This window comes from Phycomyces blakesleeanus (assembly GCF_001638985.1).
Source record: "Phycomyces blakesleeanus NRRL 1555(-) unplaced genomic scaffold PHYBLscaffold_10, whole genome shotgun sequence".
NCBI classification, from domain to species: Eukaryota; Fungi; Mucoromycota; class Mucoromycetes; order Mucorales; family Phycomycetaceae; genus Phycomyces; species Phycomyces blakesleeanus.
Genome location: NW_017265143.1, coordinates 805449 through 829576, shown reverse-complemented (window position 1 = coordinate 829576; position 24128 = coordinate 805449). Strand labels below are relative to the sequence as shown.

Genomic DNA, 24128 nt, shown 5'->3' with positions numbered 1-24128 from the left:
AAAATAAATCAGGGTGGGCGAAGCTGGAGAACACACAACACCCGTGTCAATTTAAAGTATAAAAAATACCGTCTTTTTTTTAAAAGCGCTATAAGTTAAAAAAAAATAAGAACGTCTTGTCATCTTTAAATTACATACTTTATTTTATTTTACTTTTTTCATTTTTTGAAATGGAGAACGTAGTTGAGCTAATCAATCGAGTTCAAGACGTCTTCTCAACTGTAGGAGGAAATGAGAGTCTTGATCTCCCTCAGATCATTACTGTCGGTGCGCAGAGTTCAGGAAAATCGTCCGTTTTAGAGAACATTGTTCAAAGAGATTTCTTACCTCGTGGAAGTGGAATCGTCACTCGTAGACCACTTGTTCTTCAACTAATCACATTGCGATCTGAGACTGATGGACCCGACTATGCGGAATTCTTGCATGTTCCTCAAAAAAAGTTTTATGACTTTAACGACGTGCGACGTGAAATTGAGGATGATACGGCTCGGATAGCCGGACATAACAAGGGAATTGCTCGGAAACCAATTCATCTTAAAATTTACTCTAAAAAGGTTCTCAACCTTACACTTGTTGACCTTCCTGGCCTGACAAAGGTAATACTGATCATTCTAAAAGGCTTTTTTATTATGACATATATCCGTCATACTATTTCTAATATATATATATAATCCTGGCTGGATATTTATTTAGCTACCTATCGGTGAGTCTTTAAATAAATAAATAAAAAGATTGATCGATAGCATTTATTTACTGATTTTATTCTTGTATGATATTAAAGGCGATCAGCCGGCTGATATCGAAAAGCAAATCCGACAGCTTATCCTAGACTATATTTCCAAGCCAAATAGGTACTTCACGCACATCAAAACGCATTAATAACTAACAAAATGATAGTATTATACTAGCAATTACACCAGCTAACTCTGATTTGGCTAATTCAGACAGTCTGAAGCTGGCAAGAATGATGGATCCAGCAGGAAAGCGTACGATTGGCGTTGTAACAAAGCTAGATCTAATGGATGCTGGTACCAACGCTCTGGATGTCTTGACTGGAAGAGCCTTCCCTCTAAAATTAGGCTTTGTTGGTCTTGTAAACCGAAGTCAACAGGATATATTGACCAACAAACCGATGATAGAGGCCCTAAAGGCTGAAGAACAATTTTTTCAAAGACATCCAGCTTACCAAAGTATTGTCAATCGTTCAGGAACAGCATATCTGACCAAGCAGCTTAACATAGTAAGCTTATATATATGAACTTTATTTATTTATGATGAAATAGAAATTTCTCACCAAAAAAAACAATATATTCAGATTTTGGTCAATCACATTCGCGAAAAGCTACCCGATTTACGTTCAAAGCTCAGCTCCATGATCGGACAGACACAGCATGAACTAGCTCAGTACGGAGATCCAGCTTTTACCGGAAAAGTACATAGCGTAAGTGACAAATTATATTAATGCTTCTTCTGACAATTTTTATTGCTATTATTATTATCATTATAGGGCTCATTGATCCTCAAACTTCTTACCATGTTCTCGACAGAATTTGTAGCTTCTATAGATGGTACCTCTTCACAAATATCAACCAAAGAGCTGTAAGTATAATTAGTGTATAGTATTATTATTTTTTAAGGATCTTTTTTTAAATAATACATTTAAAAGATCTGGAGGCGCAAGAATTTATTATATTTTCAACAATATTTTTGGCCATGCCTTGGATTCTATATCACCTTGTGGAAACCTCACAAACGAAGATATCCGTACTGCTATTCGTAATTCGACCGGACCAAGATGTTCGCTGTTTGTACCTGAACTTGCATTTGATTTGCTTGTGCGACCCCAAATAAAATTACTTGAAGCACCCAGTCTCAAATGCGTCAATTTGGCATATGAAGAACTCTACAAGATCTGTCATACATGCGGCAACAAGGTAATATCATAAAGAAACAAAAAATAAAGAATATTTCAATTTATTATTATTTTTTTAAAAAAAACTGTTTTTAGGAGCTGTTACGATTCCCCAAATTACATGCAAGGCTAATCGAAGTGGTGTCCAACTTATTGCGTGAACGTCTGATGCCAACCTCCGTCTACGTTGAGAGTCTCATATCAACCCAGTGTGCCTACATAAACACAAATCACCCAGACTTTCCTGGGGCAAGTGGTGCTATGGCTGAACTAGAAAAGAAATCTAAAGGAGGGTTAAAGAAGAAGCAGGTAAAGAGTTAACATATATATATAAGCCCAGACCCACAACCATGGCTTATATTTCTTTGTATCTATAGAATCGTACATTGAACCAAGGTGCATCTGGAAATCCAAACCAAAAACACAAAGAAAACGGGGTGCATACCGGTTCAATTTATGCGGATTCGCCACCAAAAGACTCGTTCTTGAACTACTTTTTTGGAGGTGCACCCAAAGCAGACAGAACCAGCAAAGATTTCCAAGAAAAAAATCCCTTTGGCCAACTATCACAGCCAAATGATATTGAAGGGCTTGATTCTCCATTTACACAACACGTAAGCCAATAATTATAATTATAATTATAATTATGTAAACACCGGGATAATTAAAGGAGATGTAAAATTCTCTGTGTATCTTCGCGATGCTTTGATAGTCAATTTCATCGGAAAGTACTATTGATCCTACACCTTCAAGCCGTTCACATCAGGAAGACCTTGAAGTTGAACTTATTCGTAAAGTATCCTAATAGTAATTCTTAGTATATGTGCTTTAAAAAATTAACTGTGTAATTGTTCTACAGGATCCTTGATTACTTCTTATTTCAACATTGTACGTAAGTCTATTCAAGACCTAGTACCCAAAGCAATCATGCACTTCCTTGTCAATTTTACAAGAGAATCAGTTCAAAACAGACTGGTAGCAGCACTATACTGTGAAGAGCTTTTTGGGGAATTACTACAAGAAGATTCTTCTATTTCAGCAGAACGAGAACGATGCAAGACCATGTTGGAAGTGTACAAAAGAGCATTTTCTATTGTGAATGATGCAATGTAAAAATAACAAAAATAATAAAACAAAATAAAGCAAAGCAAAGCAAAGCAAAGCAAGAACAATATACAAATCTTTCTATACTATATTTATTCCTCAGAGATATTCTGAAAATCTTTTTTCTACATTCCAAATACAATATCCTACCAATATATAGGTGTTTACGCGTAGTGTGTAATGAGTAAAACTTGGATAATAAAGATAGTGAGACCAATTAAGCCTTTTCACCACTTCCTGGCTTCAATTCATTTCGCAATTCATATAGCTGACCAATTTGCTCATCACTCATTTTCTCATACAATTCAGAGTCCATCTTCTTTCCCCAACCATCCTTGGGAACGTTAAAACTTCTAACAAGCGAGTCTTCGGAAGGTGCAGAGGACTCAGTTTTGATAGGAGCAGTCTGCACCTTCAAAGTATCAAGGTATCTAGAGCATACACATGCATATATGAGCTTTGTATTGCTTTTATGCCTACAGAATAAAATATTAACTCACTCTTGCCACTGCGAAACAAAGCCGATGAGATGTACTGGATTGTCTACATCCTTGTGGCGTCTAAATTCAGCCTTGACATAATCGTCACCGAGACTACGCATTGCAGGAGGGAGGCAACGATGAACCCGGAGAATTTGACGGTAGAGCTCCATAGGAGCCAAGAGTATCTTTGCTTCTCTAACTGCGCGAGGCATGGCTATATAATTAGAATGAACAGCTTAGAATGTTCAAGACAGGCCCTACCTAGTCTTGTTCAAGGGAAGAACACTCCGAAAACGATAAGCCACAGAATCAATGCTTGCTTCTATCTTAGCCAATCATCTTCCTTTTGCCTGCATATAGAGTTCTATTTCACTTTCTCTTTACATGACTAGCTTAAAAGAATTGTCGTATAGTTTATGGATAAAACCTCAAATTTCAGGGCACACATGGATTTAATTTTCTAAAAAAGTTACTGTCATCATTGATTCGATTATAATGGCATTAATTTTATTCATTATTTTTACAGACAAAATTATGAATTTGCATCTGGTCATCTTGACTGTATATGTACATATTTATTAAAATTGTTGTAGTATTTAGCAAGAACATCGATATATATCTATTTACTTGATTTTCAATGATGCAAATATCATCTGAGACTGTGTTTTTCAAATGATACACGCCCGATAAGAAAGCCAGCAACACTCAGTTTTGTTAATCTTCGAATAAATAAAAACAAAATATAATCAAATTTGTTGCCATACTTAAAACCATATATAATTTATTACCAGGAACATGAATGAGTTAGATCAACAGGCATCGTCAAAACCTAAACGGCAACTTAAACCATTCTTTCGACCTTCTGGAATCCGGTCACCTTATACATTACCAACCCAAGAACCAAGATCCAATCATAATACGATGGTCATTAACCCAAGACTGAATACGAAGCTGCTTTCTCTTTCTGCCAAAAGAGCTTGTTTAGAACAAAATGCGCCGAAAACTCAAGCCGTACCTTCTGGACCACTTAAACATAAACCCAGTCAATGTAATAAAGAGATGAAAAATACACTACCATTATTTGGAGTAAAAAAATCCCCTTCAAAAAACCAAGTATCGAAAATAGCTTCATTTTTCGACAAAAGAACCCCACAGATATCCTCGAGCAAAGATAATGGATGGCACACGCACGCTGACCAAAGTAGTAGCTCAACCCAATCTAGCAACTTCTCTTTAAATAATAGCAACAATCAAGCAATTCACCCGGCTCCTTGGCCTGATAATACTATGCATGGTAATCGATGCTGGAAAGAAGAGCCCAAGATATTTAATAAAAGAACAAATACAACACACGGAAACAATCTGATTTTAGTGTCTGCAGAAGCTCAAGCATCGTACTTTAAGACGATCCACAGCTCCAAAAACCTTGAATCCACGCACCAAACAAGATTGGATGATCCTTTATTCAATATGTGTACACTAAATAGTAAACAGATGAAAAGATTTATGGATAAAGTATACAATTCCCATTGGAAATCAGATGCCTGTATCAATATCTTAGAGTCTATATTCACTACCAATCAGGAAGAATTACCAAAAAGACACGCAACAGAGTACATGCTTTGGACAGAAAAATACAAACCGACGAAAGCATCGCTTTTACTCTCTAATACAAGAAGTGGAAATTATTTAAAAGAATGGCTGGAGGAAATGAAGATTTCTCCTGTGACCATGTCAACCGAAAGGAGGATGAATGAATATTATCACGATATATTTGACGATATAAAAGAAGTTCAAGTTGATCCAGATGATGACTTTTTACCTACAAATAAGACCTCTCGACAGGCAAATTTAAAGGGAAGAAAAAGAAAGCGCATTAATATGAGCTCGAACATGATTATGTTAGTGGGGGACCATGGAGTTGGAAAGACCGCAGCAGTATATGGAACAGCAGAGGAAACATGTTATGATGTTTTTGAGATTCACCCAGGTATGAAGCGAGCAGGAAAAGACCTGATGGCCGCCGTGGGAGACATGGCAGAAAATCACCAAGTTATCTTTGATTCTACAATTCCTTTGATACGCTCTGAATTCAAGTGCGGTGGGGAAGATGTGTCTTTCGAAGAGACCAATATACCTTCAGAATACAAAAAGAGAGACATTAAAAAAAAGTCTCCAAATAAGGATGATCCGAAACCCAAAGGATCCATCATGTCCTACCTCCAGAAAATTTCCAAAAAGAAGGCGACAGATTTAGCCTTGTCAAACAATCAGCACGCGCCTCAGCAAGCGTACCAAGACCCGCGTGAAACAGCGACAACAATAACACCCATGGATCAGATCACACGTACAAACATGCGTATTGATTTGGAAACTATGATGCCGCCTAGACCACTAGAAACACGACAAAGCTTAATTCTATTGGAAGAAGTTGATAATTTATTTGAAGACGACAAAGGATTCTGGCCGGCAGTCACTAATCTTGCTCAAAAAAGCAAACGCCCTATTATTATGACATGCAATGGTAATTAATCATATTTGGCCGTGTATGTGTGGCTTTGTTAGCTAACAGAAGCATTTGGCTAGACATAAAATCTGTACCTGTCAACAAATTATCTCTTCAAGCTATATTGCCTTTCAAAGCACCAGATGAAAAGAGATTATTACCTTATCTCCAGCTGGTCTGTTTTTCAGAGGGATATCTTGTTTATCCACATGATCTAGCCTGCCTTATAGATGTGATCGGCTGTGATCTGAGACAATTGATATACACACTTGAGATGTGGTGCAAGACTCAAGAACTACCCAATGTGCAAGATCCGGGTAGTGATAAGAAGCGGTTTTATAAACTTCAAGGCTTATTTGAACACATTATGGGACACTCTAATGGAAATAACAGTCTAAATCCATGTCTCTACACACTTCACAGTACATATCATATGTCTAGTATTAGTATTGGTTATGATCCAAAGGCCTACAAATCAGACTCTACAAATATTTGTGTGCCATGCTTAAAAGATAAAACCAAAAAAGATTGTCTTCCGGTAGACCTAAAATCAATGCAAAGACTTTTGTCGATTGGAAGTAGTCTGGACATTTGGACCAAATTTTCAGAAAAGCAGTCATTTAAAGAGGGTATGCTAATATAATGTTGTGCGATTGATTTACATAACATTTTATTTGATTTTGTAGGCTTAACTTTGGATGAGGTATGAAATAAAGAATCAATATACTATCACTACCATTACCACTACCACTACCACTACACTATACACTAAAGAAAAAGAAAATGAAAAAAGAGTGATTCAGAGGGAGGTCATATACTCTCCTTATTGTATCCTTCTGTTTGTTATATGAACAGCTATAAGCTTTATAATTTGAAAACGAATTATCATATGATTAAAAAGAATAAAGTACATGATATGTGTAAAGAAGTATTAGCTCATACGCTATATAACAAAATAGCTGATATACAAGGTTCGAAATAAATGCTTCGCCATTTGCTTTTCTATTTAAACTTTTCCTTAATGCTGTTATTAACTGACAAGAGACAATGTAAACAAAGCCCTTATTAAAGTTGGATTAGAACATTAAAATGATAATACCTACTTCTCGGAGAGCCTTTTTTTTTCTTTTTAGTATTATATTTCGATTGGAATTGTAAATTTTTAACCATAGACATTGAAGTTGGACAACATTTCTTTTGAACCCTGTATTTTGTGCTTAGAATTATAGGATTATACTTTTCTTTCATAACTAGAAGATATCACTTCTTCAAATACTATACTGTTTACGAGCATAAATATTAATTAATTGGCTCTTATTATCAAGGAGTGTACGTTTATGTTTCCTTTTGTCATTACTCTGCCTGATAGCCACTTTTAAGAAAGTAATTGTTCTCTCCTACCCGTAAATCCTTCAAATCTACTGGTTATTTAGATTAGCTTGCAAATATACTTGACAGCTAAATTTTATGTAACACAAGAACATTTCTTGCCATCTTATGTCTACTACTTGGTTTAGTCTAAATGTTTCTTTAAATCTATGTTTAAAGTGTAGATATTCTACAAGTTGCGTCTAGTCCTTTATCTATTTTTTTTTATCTAATACAGAGTTTAATATACATTTTTCGTTCAAAACATTTGCTTATAAAAGCACCAACTTTTATTTAAATGTTAATGCCAAGGTACCAAGCTAAGTTCAAAGTACCATATACTTGTTAATGCTGATAGATCTTTTTTTTTTCTCTTTCAAAGTGATAACCAACTTGAGGAGAAATGTAAGAACAGAAAGCATCCCTCTGAATACCGCTCTAACAAAAAAAATTATAGGGAATTTACCAAAGCCTTCATTATTGTAACGTCAGTTTTTGCCTTGGAGCTATTTTTTTTTTAACTGTCCTTTGTTTGTTTGTTTTTCGTTTCTTTCTTGACACAGTTTAGAAAAGTGCTGTGTACAAGAGCTCGGTGTTTCAAGACTATACTGATCTGCAACAAAATTATGATCCGTATGTTCGGGTTTGCCATACCTATTAGCAGCAGCTATGGTTCAATTACTGCACAAAAATGGAATGTATATTATGATAAAAGATGAAGATTTGAATTGAATAATCTCAACACTTTTATATATCCCAAAACTATACCAAATAATGTATAGAAACATATACTGGAAACACAACATTTGATTTGTCACCTAATGACATTTATTCCTAGGTGTGACATTCATTATATGATCAGTACGACATCAATTCCAATCTGGTGCGATTTTACTTCCTGGAAGAACTGCGTACGTGTAATTAGTCAGGGGCATGCCCCACGATAAAATGTACACATTGCTTGAGACATATAGTAATATTCATTCTCACTTATTTATATTGTTAAAATTCAGCTGTAATAAGTGATCTTTTTATTATTATTATTTTTTAAAAATGGCGAGAAGAATATTGATTGATATTCCACTTTTTTAACTTATTTCTACACGCACACTTTTTCCCTCTCTCTCTCTCTCTCTCTCTCAATTATAGGCCTGTTTTTCCAGCACATTTTTTTCCTTGGTCTACAAACCGCGCCACACAACAGCAAGGGGCTTTTTATTTTTATTTTTATGTACTTGTTTTTTGCGCACGTTCTCTTAACCAAAGGTATTATTGAGAATGTATATAATTCTATAAACAGCACGCGGGAAGAGCTTAAATATCCATAGCCTTACTTGTATGACGTGACATATGAATGGTGACTATCTTTCTTGTTTATTGCTACTACTACTACTACTACTACTACTACTACTACTACTACTACTACTACTACTACTACTACAATGCGTGTGTAAATATAAGAAAGATGTGGTCCGTGTGTTTTTATGACCTTACCAAACCACACAATAAGAATATAGTGCTGTTTATTTTTTGTCATGTGTATTTCAATAGACTCAAAGCTAGTGTATACTTGTGAGATGCTTAAAGGATATATATATATGGTCTGTTTGTATTTATGGCATTTGTGAGAATATATGTTGGCCACCTATGCACCTAGCGCATCAAGAACTTCTTACTATCCTCTGCAAGTATTAATATATATATATATATTTATATAACAAAGAAGGTTGCTAGGAGTTGTATTGAGAATAAATTGGCGGTAATTATTGCCTCTGGTATCGAATTCACACAGAGCAGAATATAAATATAAATATAACCATAAATCTAAATACAAATTGTATTATATGCACAGGAAATAAAATAGAAAAAGATACACGCTACTTTTAAAAGATTACTAACGATACGCTATCACTTGATTGTCTAATGATGTCCTTGGATAATACAGATAGTACTCGTATTTCAAAAAATAAAGTGAATATTCTGGGCATACTATTTATTGGATATAAAACGAGATGACAGGTAGGGTAGGACAAATTCAGGTTACCAAAGACCAATGTATTGGGCTTAAAAAGATCATAAAAACTCCAATCACGGTATGATTTAAAAAGGTCGTGTTACAAGCAGAAAGAGAGAAAAAGAAAACTCAAATGGCCTTGTTGTACCTGATCACAATGGCCAAATCAATGTTACTCAGGTCTTGGTTCAGAAGACAGAAATAACGGCTTTCTCGAATCTTGTCTCTTTGAACACCTTTTTTTATTTTATTTTTTATTTTTCCGAGTTGTCCTCTAGAAAGGAACATTTCTGTGGGTGTGCTCTTTGCAGACAAAAAAAATCTCCCCCCCCCCCTTTATCCCTTCTGCCTTCTCTCTATCTCTCTCTCTCTCTTACTCACACTTTATATAGCCTTTATTTAGCCTTGTAAATCTCCTTTTTTTTAAAATAATAATAATAATAATAATAATAATACTGCTATACACACCCATATATACATACAAAAAAAAAGTCTCTGTATATTTCTGGTATAGATAGAATTATTATTCAATACGCCAACTTTGCCTTGGTATTCTCACCGAAAGAAGAGAAGAAGAAAAGCCGTGAATTTTATTTAGTGTATATTGCCATTCTCAATGTCGATGACCAACAACGAAATGACTAGAACTGAAAACTGGAAGTCGTCTTGTTTTTCAGAGTCGGTAACACAACTGCAGTCACCCAACCCTGATTGCCTGTGTTCGTCGTGTGGCCAGTCATGCTTGGAAGTTGATCACACTCTGGTGCGTGCTCTTAACCAAGTCTATCATCACAACTCTTCTGCGTGCAAGGCAAGCCTTTCTATAAATAGCCTGTTCTTTAAAACAGAATCATATGTCGTTAGAAGATAAAAGAAAAAGAAAAAAAAATGTGTGTTTATATGTATGTGGGTGTATGAAAGGGGGGGTTATTGGTAGCATTGATTGCATTATATAAAACAGAACAATGCGAGGATCTTGGAAATATGAAGCGGATTTAACTAGTTAAGCTTGTCAACTCCGTTTTGTTCTTTTGGTCTAGTACCAAGTACTTCAAACAAATCCAGCGATATATATATATATATAAAATGAAAACTAAATGTATAATATTTAACCTAGGAATGTCAATGTCTAGCGACCAACAAATTATGTGTCCCAAACACAGCCCAGTTTTCTACTGATATAGTTAACAAACGCGTGCTTTGTAAAGATCCCCACTCTAAGCTTGACCTGTCTTGTCCACGCTGCAGTCGACCACTTGTTCAAGAAGCCGGTTCAGCCACCCGCTTTTATTGCCACGCCATGTGTCGTTGGTGTATTCAATGTACTATTGACAAAACACCCAACAGACATAGTCAACAAACCGAAATGTATTATGAATACGACAGGCAATACTATTGCCATTATCATTTCTCTATGATACCAAACTCTCAGTGCACTAGCTGCTCCCAGGCAATTCTTTACAAATGTGTCGAGAGTGTAAAATATCCAAACAAGAAATGGCATCCAAAATGCTACATGATATTCAAGGTAGCTTAGCTGAGCCCTTTTTGAATCTTCTTTTCTTTTTTTATTTTCTTTTTACTTTTGTTTCTATTATGGAAAAAACGGTGGTAATTTATATATTTAGTATTTATTTGCAACTCAATATTACCCATAGTTTTGGAATGTTTGCTTCACAGATCTATTTCCATCAAGTAAGACATACAATAATAACAGCGACAACAACAACAATAACAACAACACAAATAGACATCTAACCAACTGGTCTTTGTACACAAAAGACACCCAGCCTTCTGACTCGGACCAACTCAAGAAAAACCAGACCACAATTGAGAAAAAAATCGATCGCATTTGGACCGATCTATCAGCATTCGAAGAGTCTTCAGCGACATGCATTTCAGACATGCTGCTTGCCGTAGCAGAAGGAAATCTAATCAAGGGAGTACAGATGGCAAATCATTTTGTCAACCACCTTCACATGCTCTTCACTGGGCTGGATACATTAAACGATCTTCTGGTACAGCAAAACTTAGGTAAGAGTACACAAAGGCTGTTAATCAACGGAGCGCTTATCTAAAAGGAATGTAGCAACAATCAATTGTGAAAAAGAAGCCGATATTGTGTGCAAACAAGTACTCCAATTCTTTAACCTTCTTACACAACAGAACGAGGGTCGCATATCAAACAAAGCCTCAGATAAACACAACGTTACTCAAGATCTGCTACCTTTGGTCACAGGATTGGCGCAGAACTTGAAATCTCTAATACGTATAGGCCTCACAGAAGCTCTAAAGCTTGTAAGTCTTGATAAAATACCCCCCTTTTTTTAATATAATTCTGTAAGATGTTTGACTCACAGAATTTTGGTTTTTTTTAGGAATATGTTTGTGGGATCCAAGCCATTTCCTCTTTTTTGAAAAGTTTGGCTGGTTTGGATAATATGCGAGTTTGGATCGCTGGGCGCTATTATTTTAAAGACGCACCTCTGTTTCTATCTGACATAGAAATAGCCCGTATGTATTCCATACCTGACAACTGCAAAGCTTGTTCTCTTCCTATTCATGACAAACATGTCCAAAAGGGATCTAATCGATGGCATACTGCATGCTTTGCTTGTAAAGTATGCCAACGTAAATTGGGTAAAAACTTAACAAAGACGCGGGAGATCGGAGGAACGGAAACATTTCTATTTTATTTCCAATGCTGCACATCTCATGATAATCAAGGAGCTCTTTGTCTTGTTACACCTCTTATACAACAGACCATGCTCTTACAAACAACATTGGTGAGCGTGTACCAGTCCCTTTGTCAAACGAGTAAGCAGTTTGTATTTATATATATATACATACATATATATATATAGATCAAGAACTCAATATTCTGTTATCATTACACGGATTAAAAATAGTATTTTGCCTTTTTTTATAGATCTTAGCAAAGAACCAGAAAAATCTCCTTTTAAACCATCTTGTAACTCATCGCAAGAGCTCAAAATAAAGAAAGATATCAACTCTCCCACCAAAGATTCGGACAAAAGTGGCTGCGTAAACACACAGCATATTGCTGGTGTCGCACGTAGAAATACAATACGACTTGGTCGAATAGATGAGGATAAAACTGCGACAAATAATCCTACAGAACAATCTGGAATAAAACGAGCATCAACTCTTCATGAAGGGTCCCCAAAAGAAGCACAGCGTCGTAATAGTGCAAGACGTCGCATAACACGTACAAGTTCAATACACAGTATGTCTTGTAAACATCCTTCAGACACCTTAAACACCCCTGACCACACCTTTGATGGATCAAACGGTCGACAATATTTTCAAGGAATATTTGACCAAAAGAAACACGAGAGGCGCTGTTCGTTTAATTTACCACTGTCTCCTATTACTTCTAAGCATCTATTCGTAAACACCATGGTCTACAGCGACTGTATTATTAAACACGCAGCAATACTCCATTTTGGATCATTTAGGGTACCTAATATATCCCAAGAAAGCCTTATTGGACTAGTTGAATACAAAAAATCGTCTGTCTGGGGAAGAATTTTGACTCATTTCCGTGGAATAAGCTCCAGCTCAAGAACTACAACAGACAGATCGGAAAAGGCCAATTTCTTTAACCCTCCAACAATCACATTTAAGGTACCTCTCTCGGAACTGGTGGCACGAATCCGACCAAACCTGTCTTCTGAAACGGTTAAAGGAGACGGTCTGACCTCTTACCCACCAAACTTTGCCCCTTATTTATTCAACGCGACTCACATTCCATTATTTGTACAACATTGCATTATCGCACTCTTCCAAACAGGTAATTGGACAATGTTTAAAAAAGGAAAATGAGATAATAACCTGTGAATATTTAGACTTGACAACCGAAGGTATCTTTCGCAAAAATGGAAACATTCGAGAACTCAAATTCCAGTGTGATGCGATTGATGGTGGAAAACCTTTGAGCGAAGTTATGGACAAGGCATCTTCTATTCAGCTCGGTGCAATGCTGAAAAGCTGGTTGCGTCAGCTTCCTGAGCCATTATTAACATTTAAGCTGTATGATCTTTTTCTTGCTTCATCAAGTAGGTCATGCTTTACTGAGTTTTAGCTTTATATCACAAAAGAAAGAATTAATGAAAGAAAAACTTGTGTGACTAATATCTTTGAAAGGAATCGAAAATACTGCCAGCTCAAAGGAGTTTCTACACCTTGTCTGCTGCTTGCTTCCAAAAGAGAACAGAGACACTATGCAGCTCGTTTTTATGTTTCTTCATTGGGTCTCTACATTCAGCGACGACAATAAAATGAATATACACAATCTTGCTCGTGTAATTGCACCAAGCGTATTCTATTCTCGTACAAGTTCAAAGAACTCCCATGAACAGAACCATCAATCTGCAAATGATGGAATTCGTGTAGTGGAAATGATGATTATGTATCAAGAAGACCTGCGCAAGGTAAGCTTAAAATACGTGCAAATTAAAATTAAAATTAAAATAATATTTATATTAATAATCACTGTTTGTTTATCATATTTTTATATGTACTTTAGATTCCTTTTGAATTAGTTAAGATAATGGAGGAACCTAAGCTGGTGGGCTACGTAAAAGAACATGGAATGGACTTTAATTCAAAGAGTTTTCTAAAGATCTGCCACAGCAAGTTGACTGGAGCCAAATTCCAGCCGATGGACATGGGAATGTCAACTCTTACTTCTGCGAGTAACGTATCTTGTCAAAATACCCTGGAAACCTCTTTTCCAGGAGACACCCAAATTGCCATGATGACACCTCTAAAACGGGTGTATCAAAAAGGTTGGATAATGGGCAAGCACTAAGCATTGCTATTCTGTAAATAGATTTCTATATATACACACACGCATATGCATATTTTGTGTGTGTAGGTCCTGTCTCTTTCTTTTTTTATTCTTTTGCTCTTTTGTCCCTTTGTTCTTTTTTGTTATTTTGTTATTCTGTTCTTTCGTTTTTTTTTGTTCTTTCGTTCTCTAGTGTACGTAGCAATTTTGTATATAATATAGTGCAGTATTGATGAAGCTTGTGGCTAATGTAATTTTTACCAGTTCTTCCAAATACGCTTCACATATAACTCTAGTTCTACTTTTTTTTTACTTTTCGAGTGTAGCATTGTCTCACACAGCTATTCTGTGTATAATTTATTACATTGAATAAATACTACTACTACTACTAATACTAATCATAATCATAATCATTTCTTAAAAGCGGCTTTTGAAGACCAAAGTCAACTTTAATCTTTGCAAGTAGAAAATAATATATATATAAGCCAAGTATCCTGATTATTGAATCAGAAAAAAAAATCCAAGAAAAATTATAAGCAAAGAATTTGTTTTCTCATTTCAATAAATATGTCGATAGTTTATTAATATCTTCCTGTCCTTTTCTTTTAATGTCTTGGTTTTGGTTGCATGAATTTCCACCTCTTTTTAATCTTTGTCGGGATACAAATTGAAAGAGACGTCACTTGTAATTACGTATAGCGTTTTCGGGAAGCCATTGTGGTGCAATTAGCTCATTCACTATTGCGCGTCCATTTCTATACCCATCCGCGCAACTCTTAGGTTTTCTTGACAGCCCTATCCTCATCGATCCCCTTTATTCAACAATGGTAAACACTAAAAACGGGGAAACCAGCAAGCCACCAGCTGAAAAGCAGCAGAAAAATGAATCCAAGCCTGTTGACGAAACCAAGGGAAACCAAGGAAAGACAGATAAAAAAGAGCAGGAAGAGGAGTTGGTAAGGCATATTTCCATTTCGTCTTCCCTGTCTTTTGGAGTACTATTAACAATATTATCTATTGCATTCGCTCGACTGGAATTATCATCTAGTCTGAGGAGGATCAGCAATTGAAGAGCGAACTCGAGTTGCTTGTAGAAAGACTTCAGGTACGACACGCGTCCAGTATTTTGTTTTAGTCTGGTCATCCGTTTGATGAATAAAAATATATGTCTGTGCGGTTACATAGGACAAGGATGTCAAGCTCCATCGCCCTGCCTTAGAACATCTTCGTACTTTGATTCGCACATCTACCAGCTCAATGACCTCCGTGCCTAAACCCCTTAAATTCTTGAGCCCTCATTACCCTTTACTCAAGGAGCTTCATAAAAGCTGGAGTGAATCTGGAGACAAGGTAGAGATGAGCAAACATAGTCGATTCAATAAATTAATCCCTAGAGCTGTACAGAAATTATTTGCCGATATTCTTTCTGTTCTCTCAATGACATATGCAGAAGAGGGTGAAAGAGCTGCACTACACTACCGTATGATCGGCTCTACCGAAGAAGATATTGGCTCATGGGGACATGAATACGTTAGACATATCTCAGGTGAAATTATGTTGGAGTATGAAACTCGAACCGATGAAGAAAAGGATACAGAGGACTTGCTTGTCTTGGCCCTCAAGGTCGTTCCTTTCTTCCTTCACCACAATGCCGAAGCAGATGCTGTTGACCTTTTGCTTGGATTGGAAGCAATTGAAAAACTTGCTCAGTTTGTAGACAAGGATACATATGAGCGCGTCTGTCTCTATATGTTGGGGTGTGTTTTAGATTACAAAAGAAGGCACCCACAAAAAATCGAACTCTAGTAACACGGTTTATTTTTAGCTGTGTAAATCTTCTTGCTTCTCCTGATGATGTTCTTTTTATGAAGACTGCAAGAGTTATTTACCGTAAGCAAGAAAAGTATGCCCAGGCATTGAATTTGTCGATTCGTATGGGTGACATGGATCTTATCAAGGAAGATTTCAACTCTTGCCCTGATCCGTAAGTAAAGAAATAATGTAGGAAGAGAAGAGAATATGTATATTCAAGGGCAGAATATGGGATATCTAGGAAAGTGTGTATTAAAAACGAACGAAATTTTGTATTACAGTTTGTTGAAGAAGCAAATGGCATTTTTGTTGGCAAGACAGCAGATCCACATCGAGACAGACGATGTTGAGCTCAGCGAGTGCCTCAACAATGCTCATCTTTCCCACCATTTCATCGCTCTTGCACAAGAATTGGCTGTACTAGAGCCCAAGGTCCCCGAAGATATTTACAAGAGCCATCTTGAGAACCATCGTAAGATAACATTATATAGAAGTGAGAAAAGTGATTATTCATGTTTATTATTATAGGTACCGCATTTAGCGCCAATGTCGATTCTGCTAGAAATAACTTGGCCTCTACCTTTGTAAATGCATTCGTGAATGCTGGTTTTGGGAAGGACAAACTTGTAATGGTCGACGAAGAAGAACAATCAACCTCGTGGATTTTCAAAACAAAAGACCATGGTACGAACAAAATGATTTAAAAGACGTAAAGGGGGGCGAAAGAAAAAAAAATACTTATTTGGCTTTGATGTGGGTAGGCATGATCAGCTCTACAGCATCTCTTGGTTTGATTTCCCTTTGGGATGTTGAGATGGGCTTGTCTGTTATTGACAAGTATATGTATGTTGAGGATGACAATATTAAGGTGCGTGAGTGCATGTGTGTTTTATAGAAATTGATAAGTGGATGGGTATATGCTAACCAACTATTTTAGGCCGGTGCACTTTTGGCTATTGGTATTCTCAACTCTGGTGTAAGAGAAGAATCTGACCCTGCAATCGCATTGCTCTCCGAGTATATGGATAACAACAGTGTGGTCGTTAGACAATCTGCAATCTTTGGGTATGTTTTTAAAGCGTTACGATCTTGTTTTCTTATACATCCTTTCTAGTCTTGGTTTGGCTTATGCTGGATCTGCTCGGGAGGATATCGCCGAGTTGTTGCTTCCTATTGTGAGTGACGCTGCCTTGTCCATGGAGTTGTCTTCTATGGCCGCACTTGCTCTTGGAATGGTCTTTGTTGGAACTTCCAACGGTGATATCACTAGCACAATTTTGTTGACAATGATGGAGCGCGAAGAGAGTGAACTGAAGGATTCATGGTCAAGATTCATGGCATTGGGTCTTGGTCTCTTGTATCTTGGAAAGCAGGATGCTTCAGAGGCAACACTTGAGGCACTCAAGACTATTGAGCATCCTCTTGGCAAACAGGCTGAAGTGCTTGTTGAAGCTCTTTCATATGCTGGAACTGGAAATGTCTTGAAGGTCCAGAAGATGCTTCACCTTTGCAACGATCATTTGGATAAAGAGAAAGAGGATGATACGCATCAGACCTACGCCACTCTTGGCGTTGCTCTTATTGCTATGGGTGAAGACATTGGTTCTGAAATGTCATTGCGTACATTTAACCACCTTGTAAGCTCCTAACACTTTACCATAAGAATCGTATTGTTTGCTTATTTTTTTTTATTGTAGATGCACTATGGAGAGTCTGTAACTCGCCGAGCAGTACCTCTTGCATTAGGTTTACTCTGTGCTTCTAACCCTCTCGTCAACATCCTTGATACTCTTAGCAAGTACTCCCACGATAATGATAGTGAGGTAGCTATTAGTGCAATCTTTGCCATGGGTATTGTCGGTGCTGGTACAAACAACGCCCGTCTGGCACAAATGCTGAGACAGCTCGCAAGCTTCTACCACAAGGATGCCACGACTTTGTTTATTGTCCGCATTGCACAAGGCCTGTTGCATATGGCCAAGGGAACCATGACTCTTAACCCCTTCCACACTGATCGACAAATAATGTCGCCTGTTGCCATGGCCGGTTTGCTCACTACTATTATTGCATTCACCGACCACAAGACATGTAAGAAATTCACTGAAATGATTGAATTATTCAAATTTACTAATACGGATTTTTTTTTTGCTTTTGTTTTTTTTTTCTTTGAAAATAATTAGTTGTTTTGGGTAAATCTCATTACTTGATATACTCCCTTGTCACTGCCATGTACCCTCGCTTCTTGATCACTTTTGATGAGAACCTTAACAGCCTCCCTGTCACTGTTCGTGTTGGACAGGTAATTCAAAAATTGTAAACTTAAACTGAACATTCACTAAACTCATATAATGCATGGTTTTATTTTAGGCTGTTGATGTGGTAGGACAAGCAGGTCGACCAAAGACCATTACTGGTTTCCAGACACATTCTACTCCAGTGTTGCTTGCTCATTCTGAACGTGCCGAGCTGGCAACAGAAGAATGTAAGTGTCTAGTTTTAGCTTATCTTTATAAAGAAAAAATAGAATAATATATATTTTTCATGGTAACTAATACAATTATTTAATTACAGACATATGCTTGGCTCCTGTGCTGGAAGGCATTGTATTGTTGCGAAAAAACCCAGAATACATGGAGGAAGACAAAGAGTAAAACATACAATATTTCTATTGCCAGAATAAAGACTTGAATTGAATTGAATTGAACAGCTTAGTTGTTGATGTTTGAATATATATATAAATAAATAAAAGGACAGAAAGAAATAAAAAAAATATGCTGTTTATTGGAAACTATTTTGTGCTGTTTAATTTGTGTGTTGTCATGACAAGTCTCTCGCTGATGGGATCGACCTTTTCAGTAACCTTGGTTAAATGTTTGTTCTGGCTGTCAAGCTCATCCCTCATTGAAAGCGCCATGTTCTTAATTCTTGAGGTAGCATCACCCAAAAGATCCAAGTTTTCATCAAGCTCATCTTCTACCGCATCATCCTCCTCATCGGCTTCAAACTGATAGCGTCTCTTATCCTCATCTGATCTTCCTCTGCGATAACCTCCGTTGCTTCCAGGACCACGCTGTGCCTGGCGTTGTGCACTTTCCACACGTGCCTGAGACTCATACTCAAACTGACGAATATCCTCTCTCTCATTCATATGTTCGGCATGATCCTGTCTACGAGCCTCCAACTCCTTGCGTTCTCGTGAACCCTTTGTGAACGGATTGGATATGACAGGGATGAAAATGGATCTATTTAATTGCTTGAGTTCGGAAGCCTGGGCAGCTGCACGATCAGAATAAGCTTTGGAAAGATCGAGGTTGCGGTCGACATTGGCAATTTGGGCTAAACAATAACAAAGGGTAAAACGGATGAGCCACTCCGATGATTAACTCTGATACACATCCAGTCACACTTACTTGATTGTTGACCTAAGAGGTTCATTGTGTTTGCTGCGGCTTGCTCAGTCTCATGAATCTTCTGAAGAGCATTGCGGGTACTTGCAAGAGACTCCTGCTTGACGTTGCGGATTTGTTGCTTTAAACCAGAAACCTCCTGCTCCTGATCCTCTTCTTGTTGCTGCTGACCAAAGCGGCTGGAGCCATATGCGTCTTGTTCATCTTGATCATTATATGAGTTGTAGCGTCTGCTTGGTGCAGCACCTGAAAAGAGATCATTGCGTGCACTTTCTTCATTTGTATCTTGGTTCTTTCTTGAGCCATATCTTCCACCAGAAGAATAGCTTTCTTCACTGTATGATTGATTTGAGGTAGGTTCGGGTGTAGATACATATGATGGAGGGTTGGTTGACTGGGTAGACTGAGAGTACTGAGAGGCATTGTCCTCCTCGAAGGGGTTCTTGGGAGTTTTATCTTTCTTGCGCCAGAACATTGTGTAGATGAAGATGAATAAGAGTGGTCTTCGCAGCCTCATCCCTTCCATATGCTTATTTTTATTTACTTATATCTCCGACAAGGAGTCCATTTTAATTGGAACATTGGCCGACTCCATTTTTAGAAGCAAAACACACCTGCTATTGGACACCAACAGAAAGGTCTCACGTTTTGAATTTCTCATCTTTAATAAAGCCATTCTTTTTATAAATTCTCCAAATTAAACACAACGTACGCCACTCAATCAAACAGGGCACTCTTTATAAGGTTTTATAATTAGCTATTGTGTGGCCTGTTGTGCCTGCTGCATTCCATGGAACATACACAATAAATGCCAATACTGTGTGTATTGGATACATGATAGCCATGCTTTTACTAGGAAATAATTCACACAAATAATCATAAAAATATCTTTTCTTGGACATCTAAGCCAACATGGAATTGATATATCTTTCTATGCATTCATGTATGTATATGTATATGTAACCATCCATGCCCTTTTTAGGAAACTTCCTAACTGTTGCTCAGCAATATTGAATCAAGCCTCTCAAGAATAAAGGTGCTTGCTAAACAACTGTAATGCCAATATATATATATTTGATAATAAATATAAAAGGGGATAGATATATCTGTATTTTAAAGTTCATATAATTTCATAGCTTATATCAATCAATGTACATCTTTTTTTTATCTTCAATGCAGTGTTTCGTGTAGCTTTCTCCATAAAGAATCGTCATTGAACGGAAGCGTACTAATGACATGTTTACCTACATATCCACAACAAAAAGCAACGTATCCTCTAGAAAAATCGTTCTTCCAGCTTTGTTGACTTGCTATTCCATGAGAATAACGCTGAAGTTCCATTTGGTAGCTAATTTTTTCATTCTTATACCGAAAGTTGCGAAAGTGTCTATGAATACGCTCGGCTTCCTTGTTTTCTAGCATCTGTACTTCTTCTGATTCGCTTTTATCCCCCCAATGGAAATGGGTATGGTACCATAACGATCCATTGATAGGCATCAAAGTATCTCGTCTATTAGTAGAATGTGCTTGTTGACTATCGGAACCAGTAAGAGCTATTAGGTTTATAAGAGCCTCTTCATCACAAGTGAAGTTATTGGTTCCATAAAAGCAGACCGAGTTGAGTTGGAGCAATTCAAAACGGGAGTTGAACATATCAATACAAAGACTTCCGGTTCTTCTAGATACTTGTCCAAACACTTTTGCGTCGGCCATACGCAGGTACTTCAAGTATTTGCACCGGCAAGATAAATAAGAGAATAAAGAGACTTCAATCATGGCATGTGTCGTTTCAAGGATCTGTAGTTTGTGTATTGGTGCTCCATTGGGAGATTTTGATTTCGTATAAAGACGTCTAGCGCTTAGGCGCAATCTTTTCAAGCTTGTACAATGATCCAATAGGTCATCCAGTGCAATTGAGTTAGAATTTACACCGAAATTTAGAGCGACAAGTCGGTGACAAAGCCCAAGTGCTAATGGAAGCATGTGTGGATAAGAGAAACGAACATCGCCAAATATAGATATCGTTTCTAGAGTTGTTGAGCAGTAGCGTATACATTCGATAATTGCTCCCGCTGGTCTGTCTGACGTAAAGACTCTAGAACTTATGTCGTAGACAAGATGTTTAAGTGGTGTATCAAATTGCCGGATAAGTTTCCACAATGTAATAAATGCAAATCCAGAAGTTGTCGGGCCTTTTATGATGATTTTCTCGAGGTAAGGGAAAACAGAATTAAGGCTTGAAAACATGGGTAGTATTTCGTTACGATCAAAATGTGATCTGTTTGAATTGGAAAGAATATCGAGCTCCAGGGTGCGTAGTTTATGATATTTGTGAAGGAAATAGTAGAGTGATTGTAAACTTAGGTTTGTCATTCTGAGTTTCACCACAGTCAGGTCGTTTACAGGCATTATGGTTGATATTTTGGTTAGATCCTCAAAAGGAATATCAAATTCAGCATCAAGAGACAGGTATTGTAGCTGTGGTAAAAGAGTGTGCAATTTTTCGAAATCTTCGAGCGTATAAGTGATTCCTCGAGGATAGTAATATTTGATGTACTCCAATCGTATAATAGATGGTGAGAAGGACAGGATCTTGAAAAGAGTGTTTACTTTGGCCACAGGGGTCAGACCCTCAATATATATTTCCAACTGACTCAAATGCCTCGACAGTTTCCAATCTGTTGTATCATCGAATCCTATATCGCCCAGGACTTTAATTCTAACGTACAAGCGATTCAGGTACTGAAAACGGTTCTGAATAGTATAAAATTGCCTGTCGTTTACGCTGAGCCAATCGGCTAACCTCAAGGTGTGTACACGGTGTCCATTGATTTTAAATATATCGTGTTGGTCACTAGTTATGTCGCATATTGCATCAAGTTTTGTTTTGTTGCATATGTCAACTGTTCTCCACAGGGATTCTTGGAGAGGAACTTTCCAAGATCTACATACAGACGTACAAGTGAGGCGATCTTTGGTAGGGAGGAAATTTGCGAGATGTAGGATGATTTCGAATGGCAAGTCTGAGATCAACATGATAAAGAGATGAATAGTTAAATTAATTCGAAATATCACCAGATCATATGGGTAAAAATATGAAAGACAATATGACACAGCCTAGATCCGGAAACTGGGTACATTTTGCAGAAGTAGATAGGTAGCCTCGTATGATACAAAAAACAACAACTTTGAACCATATTTGTTAAGATAACATTGTCATGTCGGCTGACCATGACAATTTTTCCCTGCATAAAACTAGTAGCAATGAAGAGATCATGTCACACATACACATGCACAGCCTTCCCTAATAACCACAACAAGATAAACACGAGACTACCTTCCCATGATATAGCTTTCCGGTCTTCTCTCTTTTATTATTTTTTCTTGTATTTTTATTGGTGTAGGCCAATATATACGTTCCTCCAGAAAGTGAATATTTGTTATTGAAACTCCGATAAATATAATGAGTACTCCTTTTAGTGTCTATAACTGTACTTGATTGATTGATTGATTATTGAATTTCAAAAGTACAAAGGAAAACTAAACCTAAGCTTTTTGTTGCTCGGCTAAAATATGTAAAGACAGTTTCAAAGAAAGAATTTATTACAAGAAGAAAGAAATCAAATTATAAGTCTGCAAGAGAACCAAGTGACAATTTTGGGCCGCAGTTAAGCTCTGGCCACACTATATATGTTGTTACTGTTATTGTATTTATAGTTGCGTCCGACTTCACCAAAACAACTAATTCTTTGACATCTGCCAGGTGAACTACCTTTGGCTTCATTTGCCCATTGTTGATGGCTGGTATATTATTCACCAAACGGACTGCTGCAATCTCTACAAGAGCAAGCGGCCATCTCTTGTTGTTGAGCTTGTGCTCAAAAAAGACAACAACTTTCCCGAAGAAATCCTTGTAAACCGGGGAGTATGCAGAATGTATGTTGCGGTTCTTATCAACCTGAACCTGAAGTCTGACGTTATGTGCCTCTCTTACACAATTATGGTCGAGTGTAGAGTCAATAACACAACCATTTACAAATGCCTTACGGCTTGTTTTAATGGCTGCTTCAATCATACTACACTCTTCCCCCTTTGATTCGTAGAACTTTTGAAGAAGCTCTGGAAGACAAGAAATGCCTCCAAAACTATCAACAATCGTTCTTTTCCTCAAAGGCCCCCAGAACTCAATGTCAGAATCAGTACCAACATTGCTACCTTCTCGGTCAATGGGCCAACCAGCAGAGGGATCACATTGTAGGAGACTTGCTGTTGTAATTGTGGTAGTGTGTTTGACCTCCATTTGTCGGACCTGTGCCAAGCCAAGCATGATGTTGCCAGAGTTGATTCCAATAGTCGAGTTACTTTTGATTGCTCGCGAGTATTCCACAATCGCCCTCTCGACAGATCGTGCAATATACGCTCTGGGGGGACCATACGCTTCTATCATTGCAGGATAGTGTTGAATGAGATGTTGGGTTGTAGTGAGTATATTGAGCTTGATCTCATATTTGATAGTCAAGGCCTTACTGTGCAGATTTTCCAGAAGACGGAATTTTATTTAAGTGAGAGCGAGTAAATTGCAGAAAAAAAAGAAAAAAGGTTTTAAGTTGTAAAGTGTGACCTTCTACTGTAAGAAAAGCCGTCGCACTCAAAGTCTAGTCTAGATCGGTGCAGTTTACTTTGTATTCTAAAATAAAATTTATGCGGTGT

At 37.3% G+C, this 24128-nt stretch overlaps 7 protein-coding genes across 7 annotated transcripts; 4 read left to right on the top strand and 3 right to left on the bottom strand.

The window, feature by feature from the left end:
* Nucleotides 1-141: 141 nt before the first annotated feature.
* Nucleotides 142-3025, top strand: PHYBLDRAFT_133579 (hypothetical protein; the record flags this gene model as incomplete). The annotated part of the gene is made up of 11 exons (XM_018429580.1): nucleotides 142-596; nucleotides 694-703; nucleotides 782-851; nucleotides 898-1240; nucleotides 1316-1441; nucleotides 1508-1599; nucleotides 1667-1934; nucleotides 2009-2221; nucleotides 2290-2526; nucleotides 2625-2703; nucleotides 2772-3025. The coding sequence occupies exons 1-11, from the start codon at nucleotides 171-173 to the stop codon at nucleotides 3023-3025; spliced, it is 2118 nt and encodes a 705-aa protein (XP_018291857.1). The 5' UTR covers nucleotides 142-170.
* A 208-nt stretch (nucleotides 3026-3233) lies between these two features.
* PHYBLDRAFT_112566 (hypothetical protein) lies at nucleotides 3234-3710 on the bottom strand (the record flags this gene model as incomplete). Its single annotated transcript, XM_018428296.1, has 2 exons — nucleotides 3234-3366; nucleotides 3517-3710. The coding sequence occupies 2 exons, from the start codon at nucleotides 3708-3710 to the stop codon at nucleotides 3234-3236; spliced, it is 327 nt and encodes a 108-aa protein (XP_018291856.1).
* Nucleotides 3711-4135: 425 nt separating this feature from the next.
* Nucleotides 4136-6713, top strand: PHYBLDRAFT_145285 (hypothetical protein; the record flags this gene model as incomplete). The annotated part of the gene is made up of 5 exons (XM_018431404.1): nucleotides 4136-4161; nucleotides 4290-4546; nucleotides 4625-6022; nucleotides 6064-6633; nucleotides 6691-6713. 5 exons carry the CDS (start codon nucleotides 4136-4138, stop codon nucleotides 6711-6713), a joined length of 2274 nt encoding a protein of 757 aa, XP_018291855.1.
* Nucleotides 6714-10002: 3289 nt separating this feature from the next.
* On the top strand, nucleotides 10003-14220 carry PHYBLDRAFT_64770 (hypothetical protein; the record flags this gene model as incomplete). The annotated part of the gene is made up of 10 exons (XM_018441346.1): nucleotides 10003-10149; nucleotides 10504-10914; nucleotides 11045-11081; nucleotides 11169-11420; nucleotides 11476-11684; nucleotides 11765-12203; nucleotides 12316-13200; nucleotides 13256-13465; nucleotides 13554-13840; nucleotides 13936-14220. 10 exons carry the CDS (start codon nucleotides 10003-10005, stop codon nucleotides 14218-14220), a joined length of 3162 nt encoding a protein of 1053 aa, XP_018291854.1.
* Nucleotides 14221-15010: 790 nt separating this feature from the next.
* Nucleotides 15011-19912, top strand: PHYBLDRAFT_124799 (hypothetical protein). Its single transcript, XM_018429010.1, has 15 exons — nucleotides 15011-15155; nucleotides 15248-15304; nucleotides 15385-15549; nucleotides 15604-15956; nucleotides 16025-16183; nucleotides 16293-16483; nucleotides 16540-16695; nucleotides 16773-16879; nucleotides 16949-17076; nucleotides 17126-17648; nucleotides 17709-18099; nucleotides 18192-18310; nucleotides 18379-18493; nucleotides 18583-19347; nucleotides 19422-19912. Exons 1-14 carry the CDS (start codon nucleotides 15024-15026, stop codon nucleotides 18660-18662), a joined length of 2676 nt encoding a protein of 891 aa, XP_018291853.1. The 5' UTR covers nucleotides 15011-15023; the 3' UTR covers nucleotides 18663-19347; nucleotides 19422-19912.
* Nucleotides 19913-20175: 263 nt separating this feature from the next.
* Nucleotides 20176-22454, bottom strand: PHYBLDRAFT_168242 (hypothetical protein; the record flags this gene model as incomplete). The annotated part of the gene is made up of 2 exons (XM_018435826.1): nucleotides 20176-20270; nucleotides 20663-22454. The coding sequence occupies 2 exons, from the start codon at nucleotides 22452-22454 to the stop codon at nucleotides 20176-20178; spliced, it is 1887 nt and encodes a 628-aa protein (XP_018291852.1).
* A 546-nt stretch (nucleotides 22455-23000) lies between these two features.
* On the bottom strand, nucleotides 23001-23858 carry PHYBLDRAFT_158801 (hypothetical protein). The gene has a single exon (XM_018433860.1). The coding sequence runs from the start codon at nucleotides 23743-23745 to the stop codon at nucleotides 23044-23046; it is 702 nt and encodes a 233-aa protein (XP_018291851.1). The 5' UTR covers nucleotides 23746-23858; the 3' UTR covers nucleotides 23001-23043.
* Nucleotides 23859-24128: the final 270 nt, after the last annotated feature.